This window comes from Alternaria atra, assembly GCF_907166805.1.
Source record: "Alternaria atra isolate CS162 genome assembly, contig: 30, whole genome shotgun sequence".
Lineage (NCBI taxonomy): Eukaryota > Fungi > Ascomycota > Dothideomycetes > Pleosporales > Pleosporaceae > Alternaria > Alternaria atra.
Genome location: NW_025091329.1, coordinates 1013606 through 1026276, shown reverse-complemented (window position 1 = coordinate 1026276; position 12671 = coordinate 1013606). Strand labels below are relative to the sequence as shown.

Here is a 12671-nt window from a genome sequence, read left to right as displayed (position 1 = left end):
TCGCTAGTGTTGCGCTTCTCGTAACTTGCTCTCTGCTCGTGTCGTCTTTTCGCCGATATCTCTCAACTCGTTCAACGGCCACCGCCGCCACGAGTGCTAGCCCTTGCCCTGTTGACTGTTGCCCTACCACGCGCAAGACCGACACCGCGACCCCTTGTGCCCCTCGATCGGAACATGGGTGCGTTCCTATGTTCTGTTAGCGCGTTTCTCATTCGAACGATGCGATAGATCATACCTCAACATGTCGGGGACAATGAAGTACCGCACATGGCTTCCCCTGATGTACACTTGTTCGAGATGTGAGACGCGACCGTCGCGGGCGGTGACAGTGATGTCCTTCAGCTGTACGTTCATGTTGTCCTCGGCTGCGGCTCGTTAGTACAAGTTCAAGGCGGTGGGAAATATATAGGATGCACACCTTCAATCAGCTTGCCGCGGTAGACTTCACCGGATGTGATCTCAAGCGTGACAATGTGACCCTACGTCCTATTAGCGCAGGTTTGAGGACCAGTAATCAGCGGTGAACGTACTGCTGCCTCGTTGAGGAGCTTGATAGGGATACCGATAGTGCTCGTCATTTTTTCTGTATAGATTCCGAACCAATGTGTCTGGTATTTCTAACTTGGTCTCGCGGTGAGACGTTTCGTGTAGGTTGCGAGAAATAGGGCTTCGTGTCGTGGGCGCAAACCGTACTCGTTGCGCGAATGTGTTCCGCAAAGAGGTTCGCCTTTGGCTGTTGCGTAGTGGTCGTCGATAATGGAGTAGGGCACGAACTGGGGCGTCGTGGTTGCGAAGCGCGTGCGCGATGCTAATATCGCTGTCTACAGAAAGTTGAGGTTGAGCTCGGACCAGTCCTTAGTCATCATGCCCTGTCTCTTGTGCTGAGTGCTCTCTTACCTTTTGACTCCGGTTCTCAGTCGTCCAGCGTTCAGAGGGTATTAAACCCATTTCACGGTAGCACTTCCTTGTTTCTGGACGAAAACGTGTATGAATCGCGACCATGTTGTTCGTTTTGTTCATTTCCACGATACAGGACTGAGATGCTTTGCCATCGCAGCGAAGAACATGGGCACTTTCTCAATATTAAATGAGTATGATTCCTCTATCGTTTCGAGTTACATGCAGTGGAACTAGTCAAAGTCCACAGGTACATGGTTGATATTGTCGGCGTGTCGAGGCGTTCGGAATAAAATCGGAACCATCGGAAAGAACATCTCTCGAAAAGCGTCGCGCCGCAAACGCGTCACTACTCAATCTCGCTCCTGGAACCCCGTTGCCCGACATTTCAAATGAACATCTCAGGTACTCTAAACGTGTTTCGGTTGCTGAGAGATCCGACTCTGTGTCTTCCACAACATACCATCTCAACGTTCAATCATCTCCCGATTCCCCTGTCCAAAGCTTTCAGGAAAGATGGCCTAAACGAGCAGAAGGAGGTGGACATCCAGGCTGTAGTACTCGACAAGGATAATTGCTTTGCTGTTCCACACACGGACGAGATTCATAAGCCATATGAAGTACTACTACATGTGTCCCCTCGTTCAGAACTTGGTTGACCCCATCCGTAGGACCATTTTCAGCGCCTTCGACGCGCTTATCCAGGCACGAAACTTCTAATAGTCTCTAACACGGCTGGAACATCTTCAGATAAGGATTATGCTCAAGCTGCTGTTTTGGAGGCCAACACTGGAGTCAAAGTGTTGCGACATTCTACCAAGAAGCCTGGCTGTAAGGAAGAGGTCATGGCTTACTTCAAGGCGCATCCGGACTCTGGCGTGACTAGGCCAGATCAAATTGCGATAGTAGGAGATCGCTTGTCTACTGATGTCATGATGGCAAATTTGATGGGTGGGTACGGAGTTTGGGTTAGAGATGGGGTGCAGGGACGGGGATTTGTAAGTCCTTCCATCTTGCATAGAGATATGGAAGAATGACAACACGGACTCACAGATAGAGTAATCAACGCTGATAAAATTACAGTTCGCGAGAATGGAAGACAAGCTACAAGGCTTTCTCTTCCGAAGAGGCTATTCTGCGCCTGATCCTAGTCGAAATCAGTTCGAATAGTAGATCAGAGGGTGTAGTCAACTGTGAGCAAAAGATGTTGACTTCTGCTTTCTTGACACAGGCCTTCGTTCATATCGTAACGAGAAAAAGAGTGTTCGCGTAAGCATTGTGAATTAGTAGAACTTTGCTTATACATGGTTCTGTTACGACACGGGTGTCGGTGACGGAGTTTGTGGCCGATAGAATGGTCGAAATTCCTCAGTTGTCACCAGCTGTGTTGGTGAGAGTGTAGTTGATACTCGCGATTCTAGCCGGGTTTGCTGGTTGGGGAGAATGAGCTAACCTGCCTCCTGGGTTGAAGTTGTTTCTCATTTCCAGGAAATTTACATACAAGACACAGTTCATCACTGGATCCTGAGTTTTCGGAGTTTATCATTCCAATATTTACAGCTTAGTTTGGTCAATCAAACAAGTTTGTTACCTAAAACCATTTCTTGCCATACACGAAACGCGGCAAAGAAGACGCTGTATACGTCTAGCAGGATATGATGTTGATAGGTATATCTAAATACAATACACAACTCAAGCCAGTACGCGCATGGGCTGCCTTGTAAGCTGCGGGTGTAATACAAATGCATATGCAACTCTTGCTGTAACGTGGTTCGATTGAGGCGCAGTAAAGTGATTGACCGGCAAATTCGCATACTTTGAAGATGTTTGGACAGTATCCGGCTGCCTGGTGATGCCCCGCTCGTTCGTGGCGCAAACGCTGCGCCTCCAGAGCCTTACCGGTTTTCCCGACAACACGTTTCCACATTTCATACAAACACAGGGTAAGCAATTGAATAATGGCCATGTGGCTTGGACCAATGGGGACGTGATAAGGTGACCAAAGGATGCAGCGGCGTTTCCGAATGGGGCTGTGCAGGCAAGGGCCTTGCGCCTGAGCTGAGCTGTCAGCTTGAGCTTCTTCTTCCAACGAACAGCGCAAGGCACACATTAAATCCATCTGACCTGCCGCTTCCTCTACACCCCAATTCTATCTCGAGAATCAGCCTTGTCCGATTTCCTTAACCCTCCATCTGCCACTACAACCTTCACACGCAAACAGTAAGATGGGTGTACGTTGCGGCCAGCTCCTTGGCTGCCCCTCCATGCCCCGCCTGCGTCATCATCGGGCTGACCTGTAGCTGTAGCTCGCATCAAAGATGGCGGCCGCCAACGCTGCGTCTGGTTATCCTCCGCAGGGTGGACAAGGTGGCTACGTAAGTTCTCAGGTGAAAGGCCAACTGTTGGTAATGATTCACTAATGCAACGTAGCCTGGCCAGCCACAGTATCAAGCATATCCAGGTGCCCAAGGTGCCGGTGCTCCCGGGGTAAGCCCAAAAAGCTCCTTCTTTCTCTTGTCACTTGCTCTGCGTCGTCATCGCACATTTTCTACCCGCCACCTGAGACTAGGCATTCGCAAGCCTTTTACCTAGTCTCCACTCTGCTTTTGGCTCCCAATAAACCCCTCGCCCACCTGGAACAAATCCACTCTGGACTCGACGCGCCACAATTCATTCCTGGACCTAGCCACACATGCCTCTATCAAGCAAAATGGCATCTAGCTACAACGCCTATCAGCCCAACGCCGGGCAGGCGCCAAATCCTTATGCGCAGCAGCAACAGCCTGCACCTCCTATGCCTCCACGTCCTGGTTCGTATGCGCCGCCACAGTCACCCTTTGCGCAACCAGCAGCTCCAAACTCCTACGGCACATCTTCACCGTATCCTCAAGGACAATCGGGGTATAGCAGACCCCCTCCGCCACCCCCAGGACAGCAGCCTCAATCACAATATCCTCAGCCTCAGTCTCCGTATCCTCAGTCCCCATTTCCACAATCGCCACAAACAAATCAAGCACCTCCAGCGCAGTGGAATCAGCCGCAGGTTCCACCGCCCTATGGACAACAACCACCCCAGCAAAGTCAATGGGGCCAACCACAGCAATCCGCCTATGGACAACCGCCACAGCAGTATAGTCAACCATACGGCCAGCAGCCCCCTTACCAGGCAAATGTTCGTACTAATTTAGACTTTTTGAATTTTGTTCCCCCGCCTGAGTGTTTGGATCTTTCTATCCAAACTCCAACTTCATTTTTGTTTGAGCATCAAAACACGTACGAGCAAAGACGCAGAGCTAGTTATATTCATTAGTGGCATATATATATATACTGACGTAAGACTAGGGTGGTCCACCAGGACAACCTCCGCAAGGCCAGTATGGCGCACCTCCACCACAAGGAGGTTACGGCGGCCCCCCTCCTCCTCAACAGGTTCAAGCTGGGCCAGCTGAAATCGCAGGCTACAAACAGCTGTTACAAGCTTGCATCCAAGAAAAGGGTCTTCAGAACTTTCCAATTTGCCAAAACCTAGACCGAATCGCCCAAGAAGCTCCTTCAAAGATCAACCAAGTCATCCAGCGCTGGCGCATCCAGAAGGAGATTGCAAACGACATTGTCAAGCTGGCACTGTATGATATTGTGCTGTACATTGGTAAGTCGTTCAAGTCGAGGCTACTGGTCAGACTAACATTTTCCAGACGACAGTGGATCTATGCAGTTCGAGGAGGAAGGCAGCCGTATCAAAGACTTGCGCCTTATTCTGGAACGAGTCTCTTTTGCTGCTACCCTTTTTGATAACGATGGAATCTCTGTCCGTTGTATGAACACCGATCTCTCTGGCGCTCGCAACCAACAGGGTCGACCTCTTCAAGATGGCGTTGCGACTGAGGCTCAGATCGAAGAGATCATGCGTGGTGTCCAATTCAAGGGCCTCACACCTATGGGCACATCTATGGAGCGGAAGGTCATCAATGAGATAGTACTCCAGAAGGCACGCTCTGGACAGATGCAGAAGCCAGTATTGGTCGTCGCCATCACTGATGGGCAGCCGGCAGGTGAACATGCAAACAAAATCTTTGAAGTCATCAAGGACACCTACAGGCAACTCCAGTCGACGCCCTATGGCCGCGGCGCTGTCGCTTTTGAGTTCGCCCAAGTTGGAAACGATACGACCGCTAGGGCATTCCTCGGTAAACTGGATGAGGACCCTGAAGTTGGCCCTATGGTTGACTGTACATCCAGTAAGTTTCCCCGTCTACGGGTCAGACCCGTGCTAACATAGATCTAGACTTTGAGAACGAACAGGAGGAGATGATGCGTGCCAACCCACCTGTCGATCTCACACCCGATCTTTGGATCATCAAGCTACTTCTTGGTGCCATTGACCGGAGCTACGACTCCAAGGACGAGAAGACCAACCCAGCACCTGGCGGTTACGGTGCACCGCCCGGTCAATACGGCGCACCTCCGCAAGGCTACGGTCAGCAGCCTCCGCAAGGATATGGTCAACAGCCGCCGCAAGGTTACGGTGCTCCTCCTGGTCAGCAGCCACCTCAAGGCTACGGCGCTCCTCCTGGTGCACCTCCACAAGGTTATGGCCAGCAGCCACCTGCACCAGGTCAGTATGGCCAGCAGCGACCGCCTCAAGGTGGTCCCGGTGGATATCCAGGCCAACAACAGTATGGCCAACCGCCACCAGGTGGCAGGTACTAGCAGTAGGTCCATGTATTTAGATCCGATAGTTTGGATTTTGGATCAGATGAGGGCATGGTGTGGGGCTGCAATAATTTGTAAGTCTTGGGAATCGTTGCTAGTATCCGGCCATTGAACAGCTTCACGTCATCATGCCATTACGCTTCTCTTTGATTGGTGGGAGTTGAGCATGCTCCATGGAGATACTGTAGACCATAGCTTTTCGGCGTGGACGGCCTCAATGAGATTTCAATAATTTCCTAACGACTTCTCTACATCAGGATGAGTAATATGTCGCATAGCTTGTGATCATTCTCACACGTCAGCAACGGTTTGATAGTGATTGCTAGCGACGTGATGCAGTCTCTCTCAGTCAACTGCAAGCAGTGTGAGACATCAAAGTCGCGTCTGCATAGCGTTTGCGACTCTTCACATGCTATTCAGTATTTCTAACATTCATGAAGTTCAGACGGTACAGCTTGCCACGGTGCGGAGCTCCTACAAGACTGACATCAGCTCATACTTGTAGGTTTTCAGCAAACCTATACAAATCCAAATACCACATATCTTCCTCATATCTCAGTTACCCAAGACACCAATGCGCCATTGCCAACTAGTCTTACGCAGTCCATGGCGCAGCCTTGATAGCACCAACCTACCACATCGCCATCAAAGTCATGCCACCTTCCTCTAGCCATTACTTCACGCACAACCGTGCCATCGACAACACCACGGAAGTACCTCCTATTCGTACAAACCGCTCCTTTGGCTCGACAATAAACGACTGGAAGTACGAACACTCGACGTGGAACACCACTGGCCCCTCTCGCGGTCACAAGATCTGCTCAAGAATGAAATGCAATTTGAGAAGGGAGAAGGACTGGGAATATAAAGAGATGGTGCGAGAGATATGACATCTGACGCAGCAGAAGGGTACGAGGCTACCGAATAAGTCGGAGGCGTTGTCTATGACTTGGTTGACAAGAATGGCGAACGTGGTTATTAGTAAGTTGAATCTTTCTAAGTCTGGTCGTGTTCTATAGTATTAATGAATGCGTAGGTCATATACTACAACAACGCGATCTTGAAGTAACAGATGAGAAGAGATTTTAATCATCAGTAGCAGGAGTAGAGGGACTGTGAAAGCGAGCTTTCATACAGATGGTAATGAGAAGCAGAGATTTGTTGCGAAAGGCAGTGGTGGTGATCGTCCTAAAGATGTCTCGGTACTTGAGGATGTGGTGACTGTCCAGCATAATAGGCAGCGGGTGGAGGAGCACCGTCGGCCTACGTTTTGATATCATCAGGACGCTTGATATGAGGTTACATGAATAGATGCTACTAGGCGCTTGAGTGCTTTTACAGGCGGAATGAATAACTCCGATAATTGTACACAAAAGACAATGAATTGACTATTTCAAAGCAAGACTGAGGCGTGTCATGAGTGATCACTTTCACATGTATATACGTGGATGCTGTGCGGGGTTGCGGGGCATTTCCGTGCTTGATGTCAGTGGCGACTTCTCGACTTGCCTGCAATCGTGTTACCAGCCATTAATATTCGCATCCTGCCTCATTTTTCCTACATTATTCGAAAAACTTTGGTTCTCGAGAGCTCTATGTGCCTATCACAGGACATGCAGCCAATAGGTCTGAGAGCTGAGCGTCCACGCATGAGAGGCTGTGTGCTGACCCCTTCTTCGGCCGCGGCCGACCACTCAGGCTGACAATCAGCCTGATCATTCACTCTTTCCTCCCGATCTCACAGCTCTTAGCATCTCCGCTATACAAAATTCGAGAAACCATCAGCCCTATCGTCGCCTGAACCGTATGCTTCACGACGAAAGGTAACGAAGCTTAAGATTACTGTGGTGCAATACTATCACACGAAAGAGCACGAGAAGAGATGGCTGTCCCGAGCTACGAACGGCTAGATCGCACCAAAAAAGCATCCGACTCCTTACGGTAGCCCCTGGAGATTCGAGTGATCAAATTTGCTGTGAGCTCACACATGCTGATCTCGACGAGTGTCCTTCGTTTATTGCTTTGTCGTATACTTGGGACCAAGGCGGCGGATACGACAAGATCCAATGCTGTGGGACCACCGTTAAAGTTGGTAACAACCTCTGGAGCTTCCTCCATCGTTTCCGAATCTGGGATGAGGGCCGCGGAAATCGATTATGGATCGACGCGTTATGTATGTCCTTGTTGCAGTATGGCAGGAGACAATTGCCGATTAGCTGACTGGGATTAAAAGGTATTAACCAACACGATGTCAATGAGCGCAATCATCAAGTCAGTCAAATGCGCGCCTTGTTTTCGACGGCTTCATCTACCATCGCGTGGTTGGGCGAAGCAACCGACGATTCGGATTTGGTTTTCCGCCTCATGTCTGCGAAGCAACACTGCCGTCGATACAATACTAGGGAGACTCGTCGAGCATTAACTAGGATTCTGAACCGACCTTACTGGGCGCGGGTTTGGGTCATACAAGAGTTCATCCTCCCTTCGCACCTGAACATATGGTGGGGAGGGTACCGTGTGACAGCAGACGACTTCCGCGAGGTAGTATGGGCCATGACTACACCTTGCTCACACGGCCAACTGCTTTACCCTTCCATATGGAAAACACCAGGACGGACACTGTTGCATTACAGGGAATACTACAAACAAAGGGTCACTTCCACGAACGATTCGTATCGTCTTAATGAGATGTTCCACTTGCAACCTCTGTTGGGCTCCTTCTCTGCTTCAAAATGCCGTCTTATACATGACAAGGTATACGCTCTTCTAGGTATCGCAACCGATGCAACCAATTCAGAATATCCGATACTACCAGACTACGACAAACCTCTTTCAGCCTTGTTTTTGGACGTGCTACAGAACCAAAGGAGTGAAGAGCGGGATGAGACTGGGAATACTTGGAATCTAATCGAATCACTCTGTAGTTTGCTCGAGTTGGACCACGAGGAGCTTGTTGAGATCGCTTTTCATGAAGCTTCGAAGACCAAACGAGAAATCTACGCACTTATGTTTGGCACACGGATAATGACCTCGTTCGACTGGTATGGACGCATTGAATTAGAAAACTTAAGCCCCGATGAGCTTGAGGAGGACGCTATGCCGACTTTGAGGCTAGTGGGGTGTGAGGCTGCTCTGGAAGAATATTTGGACTTTTGCCCGCCGGCCACACCCTACATACCTTCCAACGGTGCATCGATTGAAGCATTCGTCACGGGTTTACTGGAAGCCAAGATGACTACCCCCACTAAAGAGGCCTCCCTTTGGCATGATGCACATACATCTGATGTCACGAAGAGACTGTTTCGACTTGACCAACAGCGGTGCTGTACCAGGTGGTGGGGGAATTCTGGATTCACCCACAAATCCGCAAGAGAACATCACAAAGGAGAACTAATGTTTTATTCATACCATTCATTTGGGCGAGGCGGAACCGCTTTAGTGATGAGTTACGAAGAAGATAGTGATGAGAGTAGCGATGAGGACATGTCCGAATCTTCTGAAAATACGGGAGGATTGGAAATAGTTGGGATAGCATTCATGTACAAAGAATAGCTTGCTATTTCTATAACACTTGCTGCACACAACCGCCTACTCACATAAAGGTCCATCCTTACCACTTATGTGTGCTATAACTTCGATAATCCCTGAAGCATTTCACATTGCACCTTCACCAGACCCGCTCTCTCACCTTGATATCGATGAATTAAAGCGAGTGAGGAGGCTGTATAGCAACCTCGGTTTTCGTGGCATGTACGAGCGCGAGCAGCAGGGCTGCGTACATTGTAGGACTAAGGTGCGATGGAGATCAGTCATGTGGAAAATCTAACTTAAGTCACGTCGCTGGCTTTGGCAAGCGGCAATAATTCAAGACTTAACAGCGAACTCCAGTCGCACACAAACGGGTGCTTGGTAGTAAAACAGTAGCGCCAATGGCTGGACGTGTCGGACAAGTAAAATTCATGATTACACGACGGCATGCTCAAATCAATTCGGTCTTGGAGTACATCAACCTAATACGCAGAACCTCCTTCATTACCCATCCACTTTCACTTTAGTCATAATCCCCTACGAAGCCATGCCTACGTCGCTCAAAGAGCGACTCGATCGCGACTGTAGCTTGCAACTGCGCATGCGTCTCCTTGACTTTCTCCTTCTCCCTTTCTAATTTCCTCAGCTTCTCTTTCTCTCTTTCCAACTCGCGCTCCTTCTCTCGGCGCAGCTGCCTGAGTTTCTCATGCTCGATATCACTATACTTGACTCGCTCATAGTCCCTCAACTTCTCTGCTCGTTCACGGTCGCGAAATCCCTCACGTTCCAGGTCATGGAGGCGGTCGGTGTTCAACGAGGAGAGCTGGTTCGTGAGGTCGTGGACGCCGTGCCAGGGGTCTGGTGTAGACGCACGACCGAGGAGAAGGGGTGAGCGATGCCCAAGAGGCAGTGGATGAGAGGAGTAGCTCATAGAGCGGTTGGTGAGGAGCCTGGGTGCATCATGAGGGAGAAGTGCAGACCCGCTATACCAACCGGCAGCGTTAAGTTCAATACGAGCTTTGTTGACATCGTTCTCTAATGCGCCGCTTGAGTCAATGGCATCGAGAAAGCGCGCGCGGTACGAGCCTTGCTCGCTCTCAAGCTTGATAAGATTTGGCAGCTCTACGGTGGTGAGACTGATTGACGTAGTGTGATACCCTGGCCCTGAAATATTTGGCGCTCTAATGAGGAATTTTCGCGCCCAGTCTTTGAGGTCCGAATCGGGCTCATAGCCTTTGTAGATCTCCTTAAGAATGGCGACGGGATCCTCATTGAGGATACCATAGGCGTTCATCCGGTCCAGGGCGTAGCTTTCGCAGTCATTGAAGCCCATCAATGTGCCGAGCTTAGCAAATTGCACATCGATCAGGACGCGAGCGTCACTAGTTGTTGATTGAGGTTTGATGATCGGTGGCCCTCGACGCTCGATACCCAGACCGGCTGCTGCAGCGGCAAATAGGCGTGGGTCAGGACGGTAGGAGCCGGTGTGTAGAAACTCCAGGAAGCGGACGAAGGTGTCTTCAGATACTTCCCTATGCACCTTGAGAAAGCGGCTACCCGCTTTGTCAAAAGCTTTCATGACACTCGAAAACTCCTCGATCTTGTCGCCATCGACGAGAACAGGCCTGTCTTTGTACATGAACTCGACCGACTTGGCAGCTGGTCTGAGGCGTGCACGGCGTCTGGTCTCAAGCTCATGACGTCGTTCGTTGTATGTTTGAACTTCCGGCTCGCGGACACATTTAGGCTGGTCGAACAGAGGCTTGCAAACCTTCGCGTACCATTTGTGCACTTCGCTCTCGGACGGCCCTTGTATGTTGCTGTGGCAATGACTGCAGTGCCACTGCTCCCGATCTTCACGCTCAACTGCTTCTCTTCTTCGTGGACTGTAATACTCATCTTCAATGTAGCGGACGTTGGGCGAACTGTATCCATAGTTCAGTGGCGACAACTCTCTACCGTGTACAGCTGAGAGCTTCTTGATGGTAAGCATGATCTTGCCGAAATGCACGTTGTGATCCAGCCGTCCGTAGTCTACCTCATCTTCTTTTTGCCCACCACAAGCGACAAGAAAGTATGCGTGTATCATATGATGGATCAAAATCGCAACAATGTCTTTCGCCTTGGCGTACTCGAGCGCGTCAACGTTCAGGATAATCGTGATGCGCTTCACATCAGGATTCGGTCCGAGTCTGTGCGTGTAGGTAGCGCCTGAGACATCGGGGCCCAGGCTGCTGATGTCGATAAAGACTGCATTCTTCAAATGGCCAGCAAAGAGTACTTCGTCAAGCTTGTTGAAGATACGATATGGGATCTCCTGGACCAGCCCGTCCCTCTCAAGTGTCGCAGCCCGTATCCCGATGCTCTTCAACTTTTCGCACGTGTCAGCCCAGTTCTGTTCAAGTCGATCAACGATGAAAGCAACTGCCCAGTCGATGTTCCACCCAAGATCTCTGTCGCACTTCAGGAGAGGATCCTGAAGTCGCAAGGCGACGCTCGATAATGGACGCCGATAATCATAGGGCTCGAAGGGAATAAAAAAATCTGGTTCTGAACCAGAAGAGTACGACCCGGATCGAGCGAGCGCTGCTCCCCTGAGGAAGCGATCACCATATGGCAACAACGCAAGCTGATCAGCAGAGCCGAGCGTCATAAGATCGAACAGGAAGAATTGTATGGAGGACTAAGCGTCTTGGAGAAGCGTCAAAATGTCAAGAGTTGAAGGGCCTCTGCGGGAAGGTGATTCCATTACCGTCTTATACTTGCGTAAAGCGGGAAACTAAGGATGGATAATCGCTGCCTATATGCGGCTCGGAGTAGTCGTTCGCGGCATCTTCTCCGTTCGGAGACTCAGCATCCAGTATTGATGGTGACTGAGATTAGCATGACGCATACGCCATCACGTATTGTTTGTCCTGGACTGATTGAAGGTGTGGGCTTGCGGTTCGTTGGCCTCGGGTCCATGGGGACATCATTGGGTCGAGATTGAACATTTCAGGGTCTTTCTTTGGCATGACAGCTCTGTGCCACGTCTGTAGGGCTAACATCGCGTGGTACCGTATAGGCTAATGGAACACATGGTTGCACTAAGCAAACTCTGGGATGGATGTAATGGCTTTGGTAGGTAAACGGGTTCTAGAACCGCTTCTTGCTCAGCCTAACAAGTGTCAGTACCAACGGAGACATGCCCTGGTATGGATTAGACATGGTTGCAGTATGATACAGGTGGAACGGATCGAAGACTAGGCAGAAGTAATAGTGTTTATTTAGCTGAGACCGCAACAAACGCCAGTCGCGGCTCCAATGATCGAACAGTAAAACAGATGGGATATACAAAGCACGTAAAAGGGGAGCGAAAAATGAAAGGGCACTAGATGGTGAAGCGCCTGACTGGTAGCCGAATCTCGTTCCCCGAGTTTGTCGTAACACATGAACAAAGACGGGTAATGTCTCATTCTTGACCGTTGGGATTGCCACGGTCGATCGGTATGTAACAGCGAACAGGATTTCGGACTATCGCGCTGTCGTTACCC

General features: G+C 50.1%; 3 protein-coding genes across 3 annotated transcripts; 1 reads left to right on the top strand and 2 right to left on the bottom strand.

The window, feature by feature from the left end:
* Positions 1-71: 71 nt before the first annotated feature.
* On the bottom strand, positions 72-578 carry ALTATR162_LOCUS9737 (uncharacterized protein; the record flags this gene model as incomplete). The annotated part of the gene is made up of 4 exons (XM_043317371.1): positions 72-186; positions 236-365; positions 419-479; positions 531-578. The coding sequence occupies 4 exons, from the start codon at positions 576-578 to the stop codon at positions 72-74; spliced, it is 354 nt and encodes a 117-aa protein (XP_043173306.1).
* Positions 579-3215: 2637 nt separating this feature from the next.
* On the top strand, positions 3216-5607 carry ALTATR162_LOCUS9736 (uncharacterized protein; the record flags this gene model as incomplete). Its single annotated transcript, XM_043317370.1, has 6 exons — positions 3216-3272; positions 3328-3384; positions 3635-4069; positions 4240-4546; positions 4593-5135; positions 5183-5607. The coding sequence occupies 6 exons, from the start codon at positions 3216-3218 to the stop codon at positions 5605-5607; spliced, it is 1824 nt and encodes a 607-aa protein (XP_043173305.1).
* A 4054-nt stretch (positions 5608-9661) lies between these two features.
* Positions 9662-11791, bottom strand: ALTATR162_LOCUS9735 (uncharacterized protein; the record flags this gene model as incomplete). The annotated part of the gene is made up of 1 exon (XM_043317369.1): positions 9662-11791. The coding sequence occupies one exon, from the start codon at positions 11789-11791 to the stop codon at positions 9662-9664; it is 2130 nt and encodes a 709-aa protein (XP_043173304.1).
* Between the last annotated feature and the right edge of the window lie 880 nt (positions 11792-12671).